The following is a 23,738-nucleotide window of genomic DNA, read 5'->3' on the forward strand; positions in this document are numbered from 1 at the left end:
AGTTGGTACTACGACCCAAAGAGGTTGGACGGTCTTTAATATTCGACCATATATTTCCGATACAATATATCACGGTGAAGTGCATACGTAAAAATTTCCGGACACGCATTTATCACGAGGTTTTGTTAGTCTACTAATGAAGGTGTCTCTCAGATTCTTGGCAATTCGTTGAATGTTGCCACATATCGACACTCAATAATTATCATATTTTTCTTTTACTTTATGATGGATTACTTTTAAAAACATATTAAAGAAAATCTGTATTTCTTTTCGAAAACTTTCAATATGCTTCAATATTTGGAACGTTTCCAATTTTCATTCAAAGCATTTTTTAAATATGAAAAAAATAAGTACAATGACTAAAAACTCTTCAAGTATTCAAAATAATGCGTTCTGGCGTCAATAGTCCGTTGTAAATAAATACATGGAATAATGACTCTCTTTATTTTATTATTTTCGTCCCAAATAATTTATTTCCCATTTATTTTGAGAACTGCGACATATTTTAGAGATCATACGACTCGAAAATTATGTGTCATGATTTTGCACCCATCGTGCAATGTTGGATGAATCCGTCTTTGCCAAATTGTCGATTTTGAAGACAGATAATCCCATTTTTTTAAATAATGGCAAGGCTTTGACTGCTACGTACCCGCTTTCAAAGCGCTTTTTCCATTGCTATTGAGGAAACGTTGTTCAAATCCTATCTACCATTAATTTTTACAAAAAATACAATTTTACTGAGCATTTCCGTTCTCCCTAATATTAAGGCATATTCTAATTAATACATATTTCAAAATTGAATTAAGTACTTCAGATATTGTAATACAAATAAGATTAATATATAGCTTTCTCATTTTTTCTCATAACCTTAAATCGGTCAACATTAATATTTTCCAGGAATAATTCGGTAAAACTACACCGGTACTAATTCAGAATGTTCGTAAACCACGAAATACGGCAACTTACTTACTTAGGCCTTGTCCACATGGCGCGTATTTCCGTGAGTGTATGTGGACACCTCGATGAGGTCTCCTGTACCTCGACCGCGAGCGACAGTCGTCACGGCGGGAGTGCGTGTGGACGGCTCAATGAAGTCACGTGTACCTGAAATACGCACGAGTCAAAACGCGCCATGTGGACAAAGCCTTTCAGTTAATTTTTCTTTGAATAATGAGTTGGGAAATGCTGTAGTCCTACTGTAGTTTTCGTGGTTGTATACTACACAGAACTTCTCGGCCGTAATATTATTATTAATCGAGAAACCACTCACTTGATAGAATTCAATTTGACAATATTATAATATTAAATTCTTAAGTTATTTCTCCTAAGTTCAAATATTATCGAATACAAAATTTGTATTAATGTATTTTGCTAAAGTCCATTTTGAATTGACTACCATAAATCTATAATAAATGTAATTGTGTATTAAGTATACTTATTGTTTTAACGGCCCAAGACAAAATTATATATTCAATATAAAATACACACGACAGCAAAACAGCCTACATTCGAAATCCACAATAAATTAATTAACAAAAAATTATTTAACTATTATTACATATTATGTGCAATGAAAATAAATACCGTTATATATTATGGACATCCAATAATTTACTATGTTTGTAATTTTTGTCGTAAATAATATTTTATAAGAAATTACCCACTACAATTTACTATTTAGATTATTTAGAATTTAAGAATGACCACTAGATCAGTCATTCTTGTGTTGTATTAATGTATATTTAACAAAATGCGACATTTTAATACCCAACGACAGGGAGGAGCTCAATATATTGTGTACACTTATTTTACAGTGACAGTAGCCATTCCATACTTTCATTTAAAATAAAATCACTCGGAAAATATGTAGATTATTCAATTAAAATTAATATCCAAACATCACAATGTTTATCCTGGTGATTATTCTATTTTGCGTCAATCCGAGAATGAAAAACAAATGTCGGCCTGTTAATTTTTATTATTGATTTATAAAATGATTTTTTTTTAAATAAAATCATACGGAAAGCTAAAATAATATTAAAAGAAAAACACGTGAATCCTCGCCGTCCGTGCAAAGGCGCGTAATAAAAAACAGTGACAGGTGCAATTTGTATACGCTCACTGTTGCATTCTTAACGCTTTAGAAAGAAATGTTACTTACTACGTTTTGCTGGACGAACGACAAGAAATATTTATTTTATTTTCTACTGTATATCAACATATTATTCTAATCTGACATTTTAAACCATTTAAAATGAAACTGGCTATCAATATATAGGTAGGTAAATACTTCAACTTTAGTTTGATGAATATATTTTTTAAATATTTAAATTATGTTAAGTATGGCTAATTCTTTTGGACTATTTTTTTAGTATGGACATTCAAAATTCAAATTTTTTACACACTTATAGTGCTTTTTACAAATTATTAATTTAAGACGTTCACAACATGACATTTAGAAACAAAGACAAATTATTAAAACAGTATTATATAAAAGTTATTAAACACTAGAAAAATGTAAATGCACATTAAAAACAAGGAAGTACACCGAATGAGCTAAGCAGGCGCTATTTTAAGAATTTATAAAACAATGTCCACCTAAATATATAAAATATAATGAATATGTCAATATCCGAAGTGATTTTGTTAAACAGAGTTATTGCCCTCCCAATTGGCATTACCAATGGCTCGTTAGTTCTGCACAGAGAACAAACAACTGATGCTCCCGATTTCTAAGATAGTTATCAGAGACACACAGGTCAACACTACAATGAATGGCAGAGTTCACATTTCGAGTTTACATTATTATGAATCGCTATTAAAAAAAAAACACCCGTTTAAGTCGCACAGAATCAAACACACAAAAATATTCGTCAATGTTATAGTATGTTTGATTCTATGCCACTCATAATGAACGATGATAAACGGGGTAATTATATTTAGAATTTCGAGATCTATTTTCTAATGTGGCTCACATATTTTGTCAATAAAAACTGCCATTAAAAAAGTTAACATGTCGTCGGCAGTCAAATAATAAAAAAGATATGCCAATTAGTATATTATTTCATACATGTCAAGTAGATCGTAAATGTGGTATTTTTAGTGTTAAAAACAGATTAAATCATAATTCTGTCTCAACCAAATATTTCACGGTCTTTTTATATCGATTTTTACCTACGTAATACATTTTTAATAGGCTACAAACCAAATCTACCTTACCTCGTACCTACTCTATAATAATATAAATAAAACTAAAATTCTGTTTTTCTGTCTTTCTGCTTATTTCGTTTATACACAGAGACTTGACATTCGGCACACCGGTTCACATGCGGTGACAACAGCATATTTCATTGATCATTGGGGGCGGTCTGGTCCGATACACTAAAAATATGGTAATCTATTTAGAATACTCTTGAAAACACTATTTTTTTTTGTTAATGACCTTATCGGGGGGATGAATGTTGTGTTATTCTTACCCCCGATGTTAAGTTTAATGTTCAGATACTTACTTGAGTGTGAATGACATAGTATCGAGTGCTTAAAGTCAAACAACGTTATCTACAAAAAAGTGTTTTTTTTATTAGATAACGTTATTTTACATTTTCGGCTACATGCTAGTCAAACAACGTTATGTCAATATTTTCTAATTTCTTCTTAAATCGTCAGTAAAGTTTAACGTTAACTGCATAAGTTACCCTTGTTTTCACATTTTTTTTAAATTATTCTTATAAATTTTAACATCATCATAAGCAAGATAAATGTACAATACACAACACATTATAAAATATGAACATTAGGTTTTAAATAAACATTTCCCTTGTTGAGTTACAAGAATCTAAAAAAACGATTTTTGGCTCTCCTGTAAAGATTCACTTTTGTAGATAGTGTTGTTTGACATTAAGTCCTCGGTATGTTCGGGCAGTGATGAATAATATACGAGATGGTATGTTCTAGGTTTTGTTGTATAGTATTAAAGTTCGGTAACGCGGCACTATGAAATGACATATTGATTTTAATTTGAGTTCAAAGGTTTAAATTATACTTTGGAATTCAGATATGGTGAGAGACACGGAACAGTGGTGCGTGTCGACTACAATATTGGAAGGCTCAATGACAACTGTCCCATTTCCGTTGCGTCATTGTCGGCTGTAAGATTATACAAAACCTCTTTCAAACTTTAGCGAATATATCCCTGGTGAACATTTTCCAATTATAAATGTTAATACAATATGGACGCTGTCGATCTCTTTTTCGAAATAATGCAACTAAAACATTGCCTTACTGTCGTTCATTTTTGGCGTATTGCAAAGGGAGAGTGAGGTATAATACGGTATACTTTTATCATCGTTTGTGTGTGAAATTAGTGCATTATGTAATAAAATCGCCCACTCTATGTGTTGTAGATTCAAGGAAGTAAAATTTTACTTAAATATTAAAATACATACCTAGTCAATAGTTTTTAAAGTGCAAAATCACACAGAAGTAGATAGTTTTGGTTAAAAACCACAGAATTTAGAAATGCTTATTATATTATAATATTTATGAAAAAAAAAATTATGTGTTGTTTTTTTGTGTGACTTGGGTTACGCTTGATAATCGCACGTCGAACACTGCCAAATAAATTGTCCGTCCTTATCCATCCGTTCGATCTAAATGAGACAAAGCATACGACGCCGCGCTCGAATTGATTATTTTCATTGAACACAGATAACGTGGAAAATGTATCTTCTTTCCCAATTAAAAAACACGCTCCAATTATTTTCGGGCTGTAAAAATTCAAATGCAGTATTTACTGTACACAGAATTAAAACAAATGTTTAATACTCGAAGCAATTAAAGTAGATGAATACATAAATTACTTACATTTATTTGGAGTATTAAAATGGTGATTGTTAATGTTTTGTTTCGGCGCGTTGACCTGGCCGAACGAAACGAAATTCGACGATTCTGTACGTTTTACTAGTGAATTAACATTTAAATTGCATACTTCTCTCCGAGTTATATTTACTTTAGCGTTATTTTATACACATCAAAATATGTAATTATGCTATGAACGGTATCAATACAATAAACGTCGTTTTCGTCAATTAATTTCGGTAAGAATTCTCGTGAAATGTTCATTTAGGGTAATAAAAAATGATGAATGCTCGTAATTTATTGCGATTTATGGAGGAAAGAATACACAAAGAATGACTCAAAATTTACAATTTTATTATGTTACATGGATCCACCTGCTTGCCACCTACAACCAGTGTTGCTAACTGTCATTCAAAAATATTCCAGATAGAGTAAGAAAATAAGCTATATTATGACAGAAAAATGCTATACCTACTTAAATGTATAAATTACCCAAAGCCTTGCTCTTGATAAACACAAAGTATTTTTTGCCAGATGCATAATGGTAGTTTAAAATCGTCTATGAGAAATATTACCGTTCAATATGTTCACTTAGTATATAACTATATTTACTACTATATATTACAGTGGCGAAAGGTGCAGGTAGGCTGGATCCGACATAAATTGTGCACACTAAATTTTGTCAGTTAAGTGAATTTGTTTTCATTGAACTAAAGCTACAATGTGTAGATGCTGTTTGTTGGTTTTTTAAATTCAATTAAACCCTGCCTAATCCTAGCCATAGTAGATAATAGTAATTACATACTTTTAGGTATTTTATAGATAGAAGAATACTTTTTATCAATTATGGTTTGACTTAGGCAGGGCTTAAGGTGACGCATCAGTGAAACGCCAAATAATGTTCAACTGTACGCGCGACGAAAATTTGTACTTGCTTCGCATTCATTGAGAGAACGTGGAGTCGGACGCACGTCACTTTGCTGCGTGATGGCGACGGGCCAATTAATTCTAAAATCGTGTAAAGATGACTAAAAACTTTACCCATTTACTTTAAAAAGCAAACATGTCAATGAATATATTATTATTGATACTAATAGAATAATAAACAGAACATAAAATGGACGTATGTTGGATTTATATGAGAAATAATATTTCGTTTGACAGGCGTCATTTTCACCCGCGACCCGCAATCCGCACATCGCCTAGCAACGATCTTTTTAGACCGTGCCTCAACTAATGCATGGCCTTAATGAATTTAAAAAAAAAACTAACCAACACCATCTGTAATAAGTAATATATTGTATTCTTAATTAAACGAAAACAAATAAGTATGGCTGAAAAAGTGTGCACTATTTTTGTCGGATCGCCCATAGTATAATTAAACTATTATGGTTTGATTGAGTCAGGGTTTAATTGAATTTAAAAACTAAATAACACCATATTTTGTAAATAATTGTACTATTAGTTCAATAAAAACAAATACGTGTGACTGACAAAGTTTAATGTGCACTATTTATGTTGGAATTTAACAGCCTACCTCCACCCTTCGCCACTGATCTATTATGGTTTGGTTTAGATAGGGTCAACTTGAATTTTAAAAACTAACCAGCACCATCTGCAATTTGCATTTTTATTACAATGAAAATAAATAGGCATCACTTACAAAGTTTAGTGTAGTGTACAGATTAATTCTTTACTTAGAAAATATAGGTAAATTTAAAATGATGTATATACCTAAGTGCTGTTTGTACCTATATTCTATTTTTTCTGTTTTTTTGTTTTTGTTTTTTTTCTAACTTCGTCAAGTGAATGTCATTTAAAATCATTAGTCAACTCGCAATAGCCAGTAGCTAATTAAGTTTCATACCATTCTAGTCAATGACCATTCAATTTGAATTTTGTTAGTAAACTTTTTTTCTGATAATAATTACGGATGCGTTCTGAATTAGTGTGACTGGTTAATCACGCTTTGTTTTGAATCTGTTACATTTTGAATTTCGAACAATTACAATGACCGCAGCGACGCCAGTGGCCAGATGCGAAAGCTAGATACGGTCAATTGAAGCTAGCCATGAAACTTGAACGTTTGCAGTTCGCAGTATCACATTTCACCCTAAAATGTTGTATCGGAAATAAATCGCCGTATAATAAAGACCGTCCAACCTCTTTGGGTCGTATAGTACTGACATAAAATTCGTGTCTAAATAAAACACGGTTCTTGTCAGTTTACACTTTAAAGGAAGCCAGCAGCAAACATTTTTTTGAAAATAGCAGATATACTGGATTATATTTTGTTATGTTAGGTTTTCATTCTTGAATTCATGAATTTTGTCAAAATCAGCTATGAAAATTGAATTAATGTTCACATTGAATCTAATAAAATTGGAAACGGTATACGGTCATCTCTTTCCGAGCTTACGGCGAACTGTGCTACGGTGAAATTTAATACGTGCAATTTACATGTAACCCAATTGATGTAGGTACCTACTGAAGATTAAATTAGAACTACACTGGTAAGTTGAGTAAATGTTAATTTTTCACTTAAGTGCCTCCAAACCTGTCACCGTCACAGAACCACGTATTGAGAGTACGTGTAAGTCAATTTAAAGATTTTTTATGTAAGTATTGATTTGTCTAAATAATAATATAGGTATATGGGTACCTACCGATTTTTCAGAAAATTTGAAACTAAAAACAAAAGAGGGTTTGCGTAGGTAGATAACAGTACTATAATTATTGTTTTGTATAGTACAAACGTGCTCCATTTTTGAAAATGTTCTTTTAAAATTAAATTAAGAAATTTGTTCTAAATTTTATTTCCGATTAATTTTATGAGAAAACAATACAACGTCGCATATTCGAATTAGTTTTTGATTAATCATCTATATTATGTATGGAATGATTTTTAGAACACTTTTTTTGCGATTCCTATCGAAATATACGAATTTTATTTAATAAACATGCATGTTTTTAACTTGCATACTCGAGATGAGGTCATTTTTACATTATTCATATTCCGAGTAAAAATATATGGTTTAATTTTTTATGACTAACAAAACAATAATCAAGCTTAATTTGGGAGTAAACTCGAATTCAATAACACCACACAGCTTGGCAAATCTGTTGTGGTGCTTGATCCGTTATGATATTTAGAAAATTTTCCAATGTAGTTGTGTATTATCAAAAGTACACATACCGATTTCAAGTTATCATTTCATGAAACTTAATTTAGCAATTTTCGTAAACACTAATTTTGGACTTGAATATTATTCTCAGAGTACGCAAACAATATAGCGATCGTCCATCGTTACCAACACGTTCTAATTAGATTAGAATTGATATACTGTGACAATTTGTAACGAAGGATATATGGAGGGGGGGGGGGGTTATTGTAGAAAATATGACGTCAATAGACACAAAAATATACGAAATAAAGTAATTATTTTTTTAAACTAGTATGTTAAAAATACATAAATGACGAAGTTTAGGCGAGGTTGTTATATGAGGCTGTGTAATGGACAGCTGTGTAGGTAATGGAAAAAAATGTAATAGTCATTTCATATGTCAAGTCAGTTAGGATTATTATTATTATTATTAAACTGGCGCTAGGGGCCGTTCAGGTCCATGGCCGACTGCACAACGTTTCTCCAGGCATCTCTGTCCAGCGCTCTCTCTTCCCAGTTGACTATCCCCAGCCTTTCCGCATCCCTTTGAATGTTGTCCGCCCATCTCCGTCGAGGGCGGCCAAGAGGTCGAGTGCCAGCTGGTGTGCCTTTGTAAATCCTATAGAGAGTTCTAGATCTTTCAGATCGTACAACGTGGCCCGCCCATCTGAGCCTTCTTGACCTCAGAATATTAGTGATTCTAGGTTGGTATCGGTCGAAGAGCTCAGCATTTGTGCGGATGCGCCACCGGTGGTTCTCATTGACGGGTCCAAGTATTCTCCGGAGGATTCTGTTTTCAAACACTTGGAGCGCCTTTTCTTGTTTTTCTTGTTTCTCTTAGGATTAGTGTTATTTTTTTGTGAACAGGTATCTCTACGCCGTTGTATCTGGCTGGATAATTTTTTTTTTTAATTGGCACATTTTTAGAATTTTGATGTAATTTAATAATTGTATTACTTAATGGATTGGAATGTTTCGAGGCCCCCTTTAAGATATTCCCACGTATCGATTGCGTTGTCTACGTCAAATATAATCGCCGAAAAACAATAAAATGTATACCTACTTATATAATAATATAATAGTTTCTTTTAAGTGTGCAAATACAATAAATTAATGTAATTCTGTTAATTATGTTGGTAGATGGGTGTAAACAATGTCAACCAACAGTGACGTAATTCCATTTTTAACGACGGACCCGGCACCACACAAAATCCCCTTACATATGCGTTACCGTATTGTGCCCAGTCATTACCGAGTATTGCCATTAATTACCATTTTAACGATATATATTTTTTTACCATGGGAATAAATAATTCAAACACATCGTTTTTTTTAACGCCATGGTTTCGGATGGGTAGACACCACGATGGACTTGGGATAATAATATTATGTGAATGTATAATCTTCAACAATGAATTATTACTTCGCGTGTATGAAATTTAAGTAGTATACCGGCTCCCAGACGAAGCATATGGCAACCCCACGAAATGCCACGTGAGGTATCTTTTGTTAATTTGTACGTATGCAGTAATGAATGGTCGGGTACTTAGATTATAGAAAAATAGTCGGGTATTAAAGACCGTCCAACCTCTTTGGGTATAGTACTGAGATAAAATTGATATCTAAATAAAACATGGTTCTTGTCGTTTTACAGGAATCCAGCGATAAGCAAATTTTGAATATAGCCGATATATGTACTGGATTATTTGTTAGGTTAGGTTTTCATTATTGAAGGAACATTATTGCCTGCAATTCTCCACGAGCAACGCGTATTTTTTTCATCTCGGTGATTTGCAATGATTTTTTATAGTGTGTACGTATATATATGCATGAGATGTTTTTAAATCATGTATATTCAGTATATTATAGAATGTTAAATTCACAAATCTGGTGTCTTATTCGTTAAATTAAAGAATTAGTTTATTAAATTATTAGTACGTTATAAAAACTAAATAATGGAGTGATCCACGACGTCGGTTAGTAATTAAGAAATTAATTGATACCTACCTTTATTAAATATACTAAAACTGATAGCCAACATTACAACGCAATTCGATAAGCATTTCATGTAACAACTACTAGTTAAAATCGTCGTAGTTCAGTAAGGTGCCCGTACCTTAATTGGAAAAGCATACTGGCGCGAATCCAGCAGATACAAGTTCAAGTCAAATCGGGTGTCGCATTTTTTTCTACAAAATGATTTTTTCTAGTGTGTATGTACATGAGATGTTTTCAAATAATTCAGTATATAGAATGTTACATTCTCACATCTTTTATCTTATTCCTTGAATAAAAGAAATAATTAATAAAATAAATCGTCTCTGTTCTGGCAACACACTAACTGGAGAATACTAGTTTTTAGTAATTTGACTTTGAAGTTGTTAAGATGTTTGAAATGGTCTATCATGTGAGTTTTTTTAAGTAATCGTAAAAAGGATGACTATAAAATAAAGACTGTTTATTTATTAAGACGGTTTCCAGACGGTAAAGTTTGAAATAAGGAACATTTTGGTATAACTAACTCAATATGTAATTTTTTCGAATTAGTGTCTTCTGCCGGAACAGTGACGAAATAATATAATATGTCTTTACCTGAATATTCTCCGTTTTTTTAATAAAGTAAATATATATAAAAGAAACAATGGAGCCATTTGTCTATAGTCTATACATCATATCTTACTGACTGTGTTTAGTTACCTACACCAATTCTTGTTTCGATATACTTTCTGAATAATTGCATGTCAAATGTAACACCTTTTTAATGCAAAAAAAAATGCGATTAAAATATAATTTAATTAAAAATTAAACTGCTTAACATTAGTCGGAGTTCTTATTTTAAATAATTACGTGCGGCGGTTAACGTGAGAAAACGTGTTTTTTAAACAAAAATTAAATAAAGAATAAAATTAGTACATCCGTTTTGTTACGGGTCATAAAGTAATCCGCATTACAATACCGCGAGCCGCTCTTGTTCGGATATTTATTGTGAATAATAATTAATTTTATTTTGCGAAACATGCTGCGTGATGTCACCGTCATAAATCTGCATGATAATCATTGGATGGGTACTTACACTGCGATCACTCTGACAATGCTCATCCCGACATGGCGATGGTATGAAACACTGCGTACAGAACATGGTGAAATCGCTCACATCTGTTCACACTAGATTACCCATAAGGACACGTGAACACGCTAACCACTTGTGGGTGCGACCGGTCGCAGCTATTGGTAAGTGAACATCCCATCAGTGGTTACAGCATATCGTGTACCTCATGGATTAACACACTAAGTCAAAATAATGTGCTATTTACTTTTTGAGATATTGTTTTATAGAAAAATATAACACCCAGCCATTTTTTTTTCAGATATTTTTCTTGAAAAATACCCGAAATACACTTTTTATTAGTACATATAGTACAAGTAGAGTTATGATTATATTATATACTGTAATATAGTAAATAGCATGGAATACAAACCCATCTCATTTATCAACATTGAATTAATCTGGGTTGAAAAATTACTATCCCTCGTAAACATTCAAACCTATCTTCGTCCATGTTATTGTCAATTTAAAATCGATTACTGCTTGTTTTCAAATTACCGTGTAAGAAACACCATGTCTTCTTATGCAGTACTAGAAAAAATACTTACGTGGAACAACACACTAAGTATAGATACATATACCATATGAAAAATGAAAACAGGAAAAATCTCACCAAATATAGACGTGATATTTAGATAGAACTTACACATTTTGATTATTATTTCCTAAATTAATATCATGATGAAGATAAGTATTTACTTATATGATTCGTAATTTAAAGATGGAACGCATAATTTAAATGTCAAACGGTTTTTGCTACACATTGCTTTCAATTCTTTTTTTGTTCTCCTGAATAGTTGACATTTTTGAGTTAGTGCGTTATTACATGAGGCATTTGATATATCTGTATCTATAGCATACTGCAGAATACCGTATAATGTGCGGAGAGAGTAAGAGCGGTTCCAGTGAAAACCACGTGACCTAACATTGACGTAGAAGACTTGATATAAAAGTCGCAATATAGCTATTATTTTATGATTCTCGCAAAAATTCCGTAAGTGTTTAAGTAGAAAAGATAAGTAGGTATATGGACCGTAAAAAATAAACCGTTGATTCAATTAGACATTAGCGAATTTCGCGAGTTTTAAACCGTTACGGTTTATTAATTATGTATTACTTTTCAAAAAAAAAAAAAAAAAGTTCAACAAACAACGATGATTTCGCGCGCTTTTATGACGGGGCGGCCATGTTGCGGAGGTACCTACATACATACACTACATTATTAATTGCAGAATTAAATCATTAAACAAAGAGTAATTTGTATTAATCGTATGCTCCATCTTGGGCGCATGTGGGCTAATGTTACACGGAAAAAATGTCTAATCTCCGATGACTTTATTGCGTCATTGTTTTATTAGTAATTTTTTAATTGTCAAACTTACGGCAGTTTACATAGGTAATATTTTTAAACATATAATTTACTTCGGTTTACGATCGTCATTAATCAAAATTATTATCATACATAGTTTCTCCGGTGAATGCTACTTCCTGAAAGGAGAGCGACGTTTTTTAAATGTTAGTCTATCCGCTATCGTATACTGAACAATTTAGGCCCGTTTCAGACGGGACACCGGTGTCGCGCTCGATATATTAATATAGGAGGCCTTTCTATTCCTTGTACTAGATGGATACTTGTAGGGCAGCTATATTTGGAATAATATAAATCCCTTAAAAATATGAAATAGGAACAAAATGATAAAATATTAGTAAAAATTTACCAAATCAACATATTTTTCGAGTTTATCGTGAATATTTTCATACTAAAATGATAAATATTGTTTAGAAAATATACACAAACAGTTTATTCATAAGTTATGACGTTTACACAAACGCACGAGTTAACTCGTCCGTGGCCTGACGTTACTAAACCTAAAACAATGATTTAGCCACGAATAGTTTAAACTTAATTCAAAATGAGAAACAGCGACATCTTTAAATAGTTTGGATTCAACATAAATCAATCCCATCTTTATGGCGACAGCTATATATTTAGAAGCTATTCCACTGACTTGTTTTATAATGCAATATAGGGGTCGTCCGTGTACGACATCTGGTCCTTATACCGTGGAGGGGTCTCGTATGATTTGATTTGTGAAGAAAGGGAACCAAAACCAACATAATTTTAACTAATGATCTAACTTATCGAATGACATCAAGTCGATGATTTTCAAGAAATTTTAATTTAAAAATGTGACGTAATTTAGATATTTTCTGACGAAATGTGGTAATTGGGAGCGAGACGTCAAAAATCCACAAAAATCTCGTAATTATTTATCTTCCATTGATCATTATTGAACGATCAGTTGATAAGTTCCACTAACCGGGCGAAACCAGTCGATATTTTTTAGAATATTGGCAGCTGTTTCAGGTTAGGTTAGGTTAAGTTAGGTTAGGTCACAACCAGCCTTACCGAACATTCATGTTGTTAATCCAAAATGGCGTAGGCAATTGACAATTTGTAACATTACAAAGAATAAATTAAAAATATTTTTGGCTATCTACCCTACCATTTTTTTATAATTGCGTTACAGAATAACCATTGCTGAAGCTCTTACACTAATGGGATGGTGAAATAGCCATTCTATACTATACAATTGAACTTTTTTGTACCATAAATACCCTTACGGCCTTTTGGCATATCAACCATTAATGATTATTTTATACGGAATTAGTTTCCATTAAAAATCTGCCAGAGTATATTGGACAAATAATTTGAAAACCGAACGGAAGTTGAATTGGATTCAAATTCGAGATAACGATTTATTTTTAAAATTCGAACGCGCAATAGCAATATAAATAATAATAACAATAATAATTATTCGAAACAATTTACATTATCTGCGATGGCACTTATGTGGTGTTTTCAAAATAGGAACGCGGCCGAGCGTAAAAGGCGGGAACGGCGGAATAACTTTAATGCCTATTAATTTTTTCGCGATTAGCATTTTAATCTATGGTCTTGTCCGTAAACCGATGACTCTTATTTACATTCGCGCATGTGCTCGAGTCAAGTGAGACAGTTTATCCACTTGACCAGAGCTACTTGAATAGAGTAGACAGTTTATTTTAACAAAACTAGAAGTCCAAAACAGCAACGCAAAAATTGTAAAATTAAATTAAACTTTTAAAAAACCGTTATGATTCGAATTCTTGGGGGCGGTTCGGATCCCCGTATCGCCTCCTATATGGCACTGTCCAATATGTAGGAAGACATTCAATCAATCCCAGAGAAAACTTGAATCATGGTAATAAAATATGTAGACATTCATCACAAAAATATTCTACAGCACGTGTTTCACCCACATAGTAAACTTTATCAAGTATGAATACCACAGTTTACATAATTTAAGATTAAAAAAAATGAATGTATTTTATTCCCTAAATTAGATTGGTCGTGGTGTATAAAATATCGTTATTATTTTCATAGCAACCTTATATAATTTGAATGTTTAAACTTAACTTTTTCTCTTCCAAACACTATACACATTAATACACACAGGGAACTCAAAAATAATGGGAACTATAATACCTAACGGGTAAGAAGAAGCAGGCAACCGATCGCGAGTAAGGAAGAATACGGGATAAATTTAAACACTTGTAAAAAAATACGTCATACGCCGAATACTGACAACTGCTCTCGGTTTATGCGTTGACGCTTATTTAATATTGGTGTATTAGACACACTATTGCACGTCTATAATACGTGGTTTATTTTCGTAGGACACTCACACATTCAAAACCTTGCGTCAAAATCTACTGTATGTACTGGTATATAGCCTATCGGAATTCTATTTATTGTCTGTTCTGTGAATACATATAATGAAATATCTATATTGTAGAATATTAATAAGGAATCATTTGGGATCGATAGCTCATTTACATTATGCTTAATTAGAATCGCATATTTAAATTTGAAATCGATTTACTCAACTTGGTCATCTGTGCACTTGTTTTTGTACAATTCTGAGCACCACAATCATTATGAATTACCACCAAGTAAACGGCGAAACTCTTTTTAACCGATCAGTTTTGTGATAGAACAGTTCTAAATGATAATATCAATGAATTAAATTCGAATTCTCTTTAGTGTCTATCGAATTGTTTAGTCTATTGGCAAATACTAGATTGATTCAATTTCATTCAATTGCAATTTCATTCATTAATTTATTTACAATGTGTAGCGAAATGCACAGCACGCTAACTTTGCTTACTGTCGATTTCGCGACTACTTCTGTACTCCTTTCAATGGATAATGATGTATGAATGAATTGGTGCTGTAAAGCAGTGATTTTCAATATATTCGCATTAAATAAATTTATTTAATTTATACTACAGTGATAGTCAAGCTATTCCAGTAATTGCATTATACGTATTTTTCTAAAAAAAGATTTTTTAGATTGTAGTAAAGAGTAAGCTTTTTCTATTGGCAGTCTGGAAAATAAAAAAGTCTCGTAAATTATTTGTTTCCTAAACAAATGAATACTGATGAAAGTGGTAGAAAGATTAATTGTATCTACATTGCAATTATTAGAGTCAATATTTGGGTGACATGTGGGTGCATACCTATAGCTAATTCGCGTATATGAATTTGATCTACTCTGCTAACACGTCCATCTGTGTAGTTAATAATATAGATGTCCTAAATAAATCAATGTAAAATAGTTAACTAATATTTTTATTCTTTCTATTTTTCCAGCGAGCAACCCTGGCCGAGAAGGAAGTAACAAATCTGAAGGAGCAGCTCGCCGTCAATCCATCGCAGACAGGCGAGAGCTACCCGCCTTCCACCAAGTCGCTGGGATCCCATGACGGAACGTCTCCACCGCCATCATCACAGCAACCCACGACCAACAACAACAATCTCCAGTCGAACCTCTCCCACGACAGCGCCATCTCTCCCTTGTCAAGGGACGACGCGGAGACTCCAGACCTGAGGAAGTGTCCTTCGGCCGATGACTTGGAGCACCTGATCGACAGCCCTTCCAAGATGGAGCTGGCTGCTCAGCGGGGCAACTGCAATGACGTCAACAGCATCGGGAACAATATCGCAGCCGGGGGTACCACCGAGGTCGAGCTGGCTGCAAAAGAAAAAGAGGTGAGAGATAATCACAAACATTTAAATTTAACACACCTTTGCAATACCTCATAAACGTAACATATTTGCACCTAATGAGACTTGATCCCACAACCATTGCAATCCGGGAGCCGAAATTCCTTCGTAATCTACAACTGAGTTTGTAATTGTGAATCAACGTACCTTGATTTATAGACGACGCTAGGATTTCTCTAATATTTTAATATATGCGAATACTCCATACTCGGAAATTATTTCAAGCCTAGTATTCTTAAGAAAAATATTTTTTAATTGCATATCGACATATTTATATAATCACTCTTGATTATTTTATATTCCATAAAAATAATTTAATTTACCAACGACAAATGTCGTATAACTTGTTGTCGTGTATTAAACAAATAACAAAACAATCTGCAAAGGTTTTAAAAACTATACCACAGCGCGCCATCTGTCTAGACGTAAATACATGTCAGATTATTTCTCAAGGAATTGTGATATTTTTTCGTATGGATTTTACGTCACGTAACCTCAGTCAGTCAATTTTATCATGTGTCAATTGATATATGTCATGAAATTTTATCTAATGATTTTTGATGTGTACATATAAACGTTTTGAAAAATACTTAATTTAAACTCATCGCTCAATTTTATGTCGTCAGTGAGTTTTTGGAGTTTCATTGAATTATTATCGTATTATCTTCTTATTTCCCGTTAGTATACGTGTCCTCTTTTTCTCAGATCTCCACCTTTGGATTAATTGAATTTAAAAATATATCAGAAAATTCAATGCAGAATGGAGGTAAAATTCTTCATTCAAATATTCAATATCTCAAAGGCGATAGTCAGTCGTTCGGTAATTTTAATCTGGACCATCTCTATGAGGAGTTAATAAAACTCAAGTTGGTGGTAGGTAGCATCAATCAAACATTTCGTAAGGTTTTTGATATTTTTTTATTTATCCTTGTACAATGGGCACATAAAATAGAGGAGAACTGACCTCAGCGTGACCTCGCCTCTTACGATATTGAATTTAACTGATACAGCCGCGTGCAATAAAAAAATAATATTCCCGATCGAAAACACACAGCAACATCGCTAAGCACCGGATAATCCAATTCAGGCGCAATTCGGCCGGTCAATAAAACATTTAATAATGATGCCCTCGATCATGATGCCCAGTTATTTAATAAACTGTCAATTTCAATTTAAAGTTCGTCCCATTTTAATTGATTTATTGGACGCTGGTACCACATTCTCCCCCCAAATATTGTAACTCGTCAACTATCGATAATTCAATCAATGAACGCTATATTCTTCGAAACTCTGTCTATAACTCATATTTCAATTGCGCCTTAAGTGGTCACTGTTTTTGGTGAGTCCTATGAATGAAGGTACGAGAATCGATTGTGGTAACAGTTGGTTCACTCGCATGGTGACGGGTTGCCTGTCACAGAAGAGACTAAAAATCAGTAAGTAAAGACATCGACAACGCAAAATATTATCAGTCAAAATCGATGTGATACATAAACAGAACAGATAATAAATAGAATTCCGATAGGCAATATTCAATACATTACATTTTGATGCAGGGTTTTGAATGTGTGAGTGTCTAACGAAAATGAATCACGCATTATGCACGTGCAATAGTGTGTGTAATACATCAATATTAAATGAGCGTCAATGCATAAACCGAGAGCAGTTGTCAGTATTCGACGTATGACGTATTCTTGACACGTGTTTAAGTTTATCCCGGTTTATTCCTTACACGAGATCGGTTACCTGCTACTCCTTACCCGTGAGATATTTCAGTTCCCATTATTTACAAGTTTCCTGGATATATAACATAGAGACAATTTAGGGGTACTTACTATCTTTTCACCCGCTTGTTTAGACTTATATTTATATAATATTATATTGAATCCATGTTTTGCATTCAAGCCGTCTAACATCGAAATAGGTTCAGCGTTTTCACATAATTTCAAGTATAGATAATAAATACGTATGAATCACACTATAAGTAAGATTAGACAAGCCGATACGACAGAAGCGATGTAAACTCTGTCAGCGATGGCTAACCTAATATCGGTCTATTCTACTGTTAAAACGAAAATTGGCACTATTTTAAATTCCAAAAGTTTTTTTTTATTTTGGATGACTCATTTTAGTAGCCGCAATCGAATCGAACCACAGAAATATGTAACAATACTCTCTCACGAAATTAGCCACAGAGCAGCGCTCGAAATGGAAAAATTTACGAACCGGAGCGCTCGACAGTTTTCTGAATATTTTTACACAGTAAAGTTATCAAAGTTTATGTGCTTTTTTTCATATAAATAAGTGTGTTAGATTTTCTATTATAGGTATGGCCTATCCAGCTCAGACGGTTAAATTATTTATTCCACGAGACGGAGCGGTAATTTTACCAATTTCACGAACAGCAACGGCGCTCCGGTGCGTTCCGGTCCATTTCGAGCCCTGCCACAGAGATAACGTGTACACGTGCCACGTATCGAAGCTTTTTCGTTTGTAGTATCACGTTAAAATTACAAATTGTATGTTTGTAATGCTCTTCATAGAAATATATAATAAAATATTAATTGACAGATCGGAACCCAGACTAACCGATCGTAAACGCAATACGCTATATCTGCGCTGCAGTGGAAAACGGAGCTACAGCTAAACCATAAGTGAAGTTGCTATAGGTATATGATTTCAGACTTGAGTGGAGCATATGACCACCACCTTTTACCGATCTTCATACATACCGAACGTTAAAAGTATCAGGTGTACAGAATAACAGAACAGTTATTTTATTATAATATTATCCCATATTAAATCCAATCAAAATCTATCTTATTTATTTTACTATCTACAACTAAATACATTTTTTCGTAAAATCAAAAGTTAAGATGCTACGTCTCACTTGGGTGGAGCATATGGACACCACTCAGTACTCACCCATCGATCTGCATGCACACTGAACGTTAAAAATATCAGGCTAACAGAATCTACCGACGGGTCATTTGTTTATTAACGTATCCCTATATTAAATGGTTAAATGCAAGCATCATTGATTGTTTCGAAATAGCCGAATTTCGTCGATAAATAAATTGAGATGTGATGGATGGATCGCATTAGGAGATGATGATTGAGTGACTCATGAGCACCTAATAATATTTCAGTGGAGTTCTATTAACAAAGGGGGTCCAGAATAAAGTTATAATCGTCCAGGATGAAAGCCTCGTTTAGTATTCCTTTCAGTACTCACCTCGATATATTTTCATCCAAACAATCAATCCAGCACTTTTTATTGGACATTGCTATTTTTGAAAAGTTTGGTAACATATCATAATAATGGTTACATGTAAATTGTACGTAACACATGTCACCGTAGCACAGTTCGCCGTGAGCTTTCTATCAGAGAGAGACAACCAATTTTATTAGATTCAATATGAACATTAATTCAATTTTCATATCTGATTTTGGGCCAAATTTATGAATTCATGAATGAAAACGTAACCTAACCTAATAAATAATCCAGTATATCGGCTATTTTCTAATTTATTTGCCGCTGGCTTCCTGTAACTGTAAACCAACAAGCACCGTGTTTTATTTAGACATGAATTTTATATCAGTACTATACGATCCAAAGAGGTTGGACGGTCTTTAATATACGACCATATATTTCCGATATAAGCATACGTACAAATTTGCGGACACACATAATAATAACTATCCTCATTCCTTAATCATTACTTATTTACTTCATCATAATTACCCTTTTAAAATCACGTTGCGAATATCCTTTTTCTTGGCATATTAATTAATATTGTCATTCAATAAATTGAGGGTAATCACAAAATCAGTTTCCACACTTTTTATTCTAATTTGTTAAGAGTTTTGTTACCACTTTTTACCACGTGTTAATTCAGTAACTATCAAATCCAGCGCATCTATTCTATACACATGACTGCTATCGGCCACTATCGAGGATAGTTTTGTATTGAAGTATAACCACTTAATGTAACAATTATTACAATAAGTTGGTTGTAATTGTCACAATAAGTTCTCTGTTTTAACAGCACCTTTCTTGGTTATGCTAAATTTTAGAGCAAAATAGACAGTTTTGACTGTTTAGACGGCTAACTTATTGTAACAATTATAATACTTCGATACAAACATTTGAAAAACTACCCTCGATAGCTACCGATAGCAGTCTTGTGTATATTATAATTGATGCGCAGATCATTTTAGTAAAAGGTTTAGTGGCAAGCTCGTTTATATTCTATGTTTATCATTTTATAATCCACATTTCAATGAAGGACCTCTTACCTTCTTACTTATTTTACTGAATATATTTTATCCGAATAAATATTACTCCTTCTTACAGATATTATCTACCACGCCACTGTCTCCAGCAATACCGATCGGGAATAGAAAATAGTAATAATTAATCACAATTGGCCGAACGTCACCTCTCTTACAAATCGAGCGCTCGGTTGATTCGTCCTAATATCGGATGTGTGACTTGATATCCATGCAACAGGATGTTTGCCTGATACTTTTCATACTAAACATAAACATAAAATACATTTCCGAAAGAATTAATTTTATTTCTGCTACATGAAGGCATACCAACTCTTCCTATACCACGCCATGATACTAATAATTATTATAATATTATTTTGACATGTAAATGAAGTAAGTACTTGATTAGGTTAGCTTGGTTATATAACACAAAAACCTATACCTTCTCAAATACATGTTATCCTGATACTTTTACCTATTACATGACATAAATAATGTTTTTTGTTTTTGTTTACTAGTATTAATTTTATTTCTGTTATAACTTATAAGACAACATTGTTATTTAAATACTCATATACTAACGTATAAGTACATTATTTATTTAGCATTTTACATACTGTAGGTATGTAACACGAAGTATCCAATTGTTATAGGTCCCTTTTATGCATCATGCTCACCTGATACTTTAACAGAATACTGTTGCACATATTAAATTACTACATTTTGTTACTGATTTTCTAACCTGCATGGATTTACTGCTGAAAGTACGTATTATCGGGGCCAAAACAAGAAAATGCACGTGTAAACATGTATCTATTAATATGCAAGTTGCAAGATTGCATGCATGAATCAAAAAAGTTCTGAAGTTTCACGCGACAGTTGGGATTTTTTCGATATCTGCGCATGCGCAGTAGAATGATATTGGCGAACCTGCTGGTAAAAAAACGAACTACACCACGCAGACTCATTTTAAGGTTAATCTATTTTCACGACCTGTCAAATAATAGATACTGTAAAATGATAACATCGTGTCTCGCTTACTCTTGAAGATTGGCGAGACAGTCAGCACTTTTACGTGTAAACAGTTATTATCGCGATAGTTTAAAATACACACTATTTCTGCAAATAAATCATGCAGTGTACAGGCGCTATAATCTCCCTATAATAATATGTTGCTACCATGATACTTTTCATCATCATATGGTTTATCCACTGCTGGATGTAGTCCACCCAATAGCTCTGTCCACTCATATCAATCACTAATTTTTGCTGCCACATATTTCAGCTGAATTTGAGTGTTTTCATGCTTCATCAAAAAGGGTAAAGGCGCCAATTTGTGTCACCGCATCATTTTATTTCACTCCAGTGTTTCCAGATGGCACGACAATACGTCAAACTTTCCTTTAAAATGTCGCCCAAAAATGTCGCCCTAATTAGCATACGGCAATAATTATCACGACACAAAACGGCGACATTGTAGCGAGACTTGTCGCATAAGGCAACGCTTAATCGCGTCGCTAAATAAAGATCTAGACGTTATGACAAATGTTGTTTGATCTTTTTTGAATGATAAGGCATATCTGTTAATATGGGCGGGGAAACGAATCGTATGCAATAGAAATAATCAGGAACCTTGTTTGAATAAGGACTACTGTCTAAGAAAATGGCGCTTCTTAACGTAATTCACTCATTTCGCACGAAACCGTCCATCTTTTCCAATCATTCTTGAAACAAATTTTTACATATTAATAATTGGTTGTCCATAAATTATGTATTATTAACCCCCCCTTCCATGAATTTGTATTTTAATTTGCCTCCAATTTCTTGGATAAATGATAACGACAAAAGGATTCTCTATGGTATGGTTATGGTGTGGGCCCCGATGCTTCCAACGTTGGTCTCCACCACCTCCTGTCTCCTGTCATATTATCCAATTCACTATACAGTTCGCGATTAAAGCGACGCTGCAATTACTCGACCTTCACATATAGGTATTCATGGATGCATAATACATGCAAAATAAACATTTAATGTCTATATAAATTTCTTGTTGATTTTGTAAATAACCACCTAACCACACATTGACCGTTCCTGCGTACAATTCTCAAATGTCGTCAACTATCGCGTGACTGCAAGAAGTCCCCTTAAGTTTTACCCCCATGTCCCCTTCGCACTATCATTTTGTAATCTCCTTGTATTTAAAAATAATTAATCATTGTATTTAATTGATAGTTCCATGCAACGCTAGACGTTAGATATTAAATTTTGAGATGTTATCGAGTGCTGCGCTGGGGAAAGAGTTTTAGTTAAATTTATAAAAGTCTGCAAAATATAATTTCAAGTACCTGTGCGAACTTTAAAATATTGATTACAAACGACCCCTGCGTTATATCAACGTCTAGTTATTATAAAATAAATTAATTATTGTGTTACTTTGGTACAACGATAGTCGAGCGGTAACATGTTGGCGTATACCGTCATGAGTCCCGGGTTGACATCCCGGGTCTCGTAAAAAAATCACGTTTGTTTTTCAATATGTGTTTCATACCCATCCCATAGTGGGTATACTTAATAGGTTGTGTTGTTGTTTTAATTTAATAAAACGCAATTTTTTCTAGTCCTTATTCCACTTTTAATCAATAAGTTAGTACCGGTTTCGTCCGCCTCAGAGGGACATTCTCCACCCTGTGGAGGCCTATTAGATGGTGTTTAATGTTTAAAATTATCAAGATCCGTGTCGTGTTTTCATCGTGTGTGTTTCAACCTTCAAATACACCAATATTGAATGAGGCAGTGTATAAGCCGTGAGCAGTTATCAGAACGAAGGACAAGCTTAGAATGACGTATTCTTGACACGTGTTTAAGTTTATCCTATATTCGATGTTCCCTGGTCGAATCTCACAGTATCCAAATAAATGTAGGGTTGTTATGTAGAATATAAATAATATTTTATTCTGTTCCATTATAATATCACCTAATGATGTATTCAGATATATGCATTAATATGTTGATAGAATGAATACATAATGTGGGGCACTATTTTTACTGTACACATGCGTCTAAACAAAATTTATAGCAATACTTTTTGAAGTCGAATTAGGTACATTATTTACCCTCTAGTAATTGAAAAAAATGTCCTCTATACAACAAAAATCAGTTAAAATGAATCGTATTTGTACTTATCGTATTCTAAGTGTACAATATTAAATAGCTACAAGTCAAA

General features: G+C 33.2%; 1 protein-coding gene across 10 annotated transcripts in view; it reads left to right on the top strand.

Moving 5' to 3' along the window:
* ct (homeobox protein, cut) overlaps positions 1–23,738 on the top strand; it is a 411,674-nt gene that overhangs the window by 185,888 nt on the left and 202,048 nt on the right. For all 10 annotated transcript variants that reach the window (XM_085950763.1, XM_085950753.1, XM_085950755.1 and 7 more), the window contains one exon: positions 15,827–16,225. In XM_085950763.1, the coding sequence (XP_085806889.1) occupies positions 15,827–16,225 (399 nt within the window). The remainder of the gene's footprint in view (positions 1–15,826; positions 16,226–23,738) is intronic.

Source organism: Rhyacophila brunnea, unplaced genomic scaffold, assembly GCF_057557595.1.
Source record: "Rhyacophila brunnea isolate RB1 unplaced genomic scaffold, BYU_Rbru_1.0 scaffold_23, whole genome shotgun sequence".
In the NCBI taxonomy this organism is placed as follows: Eukaryota; Metazoa; Arthropoda; class Insecta; order Trichoptera; family Rhyacophilidae; genus Rhyacophila; species Rhyacophila brunnea.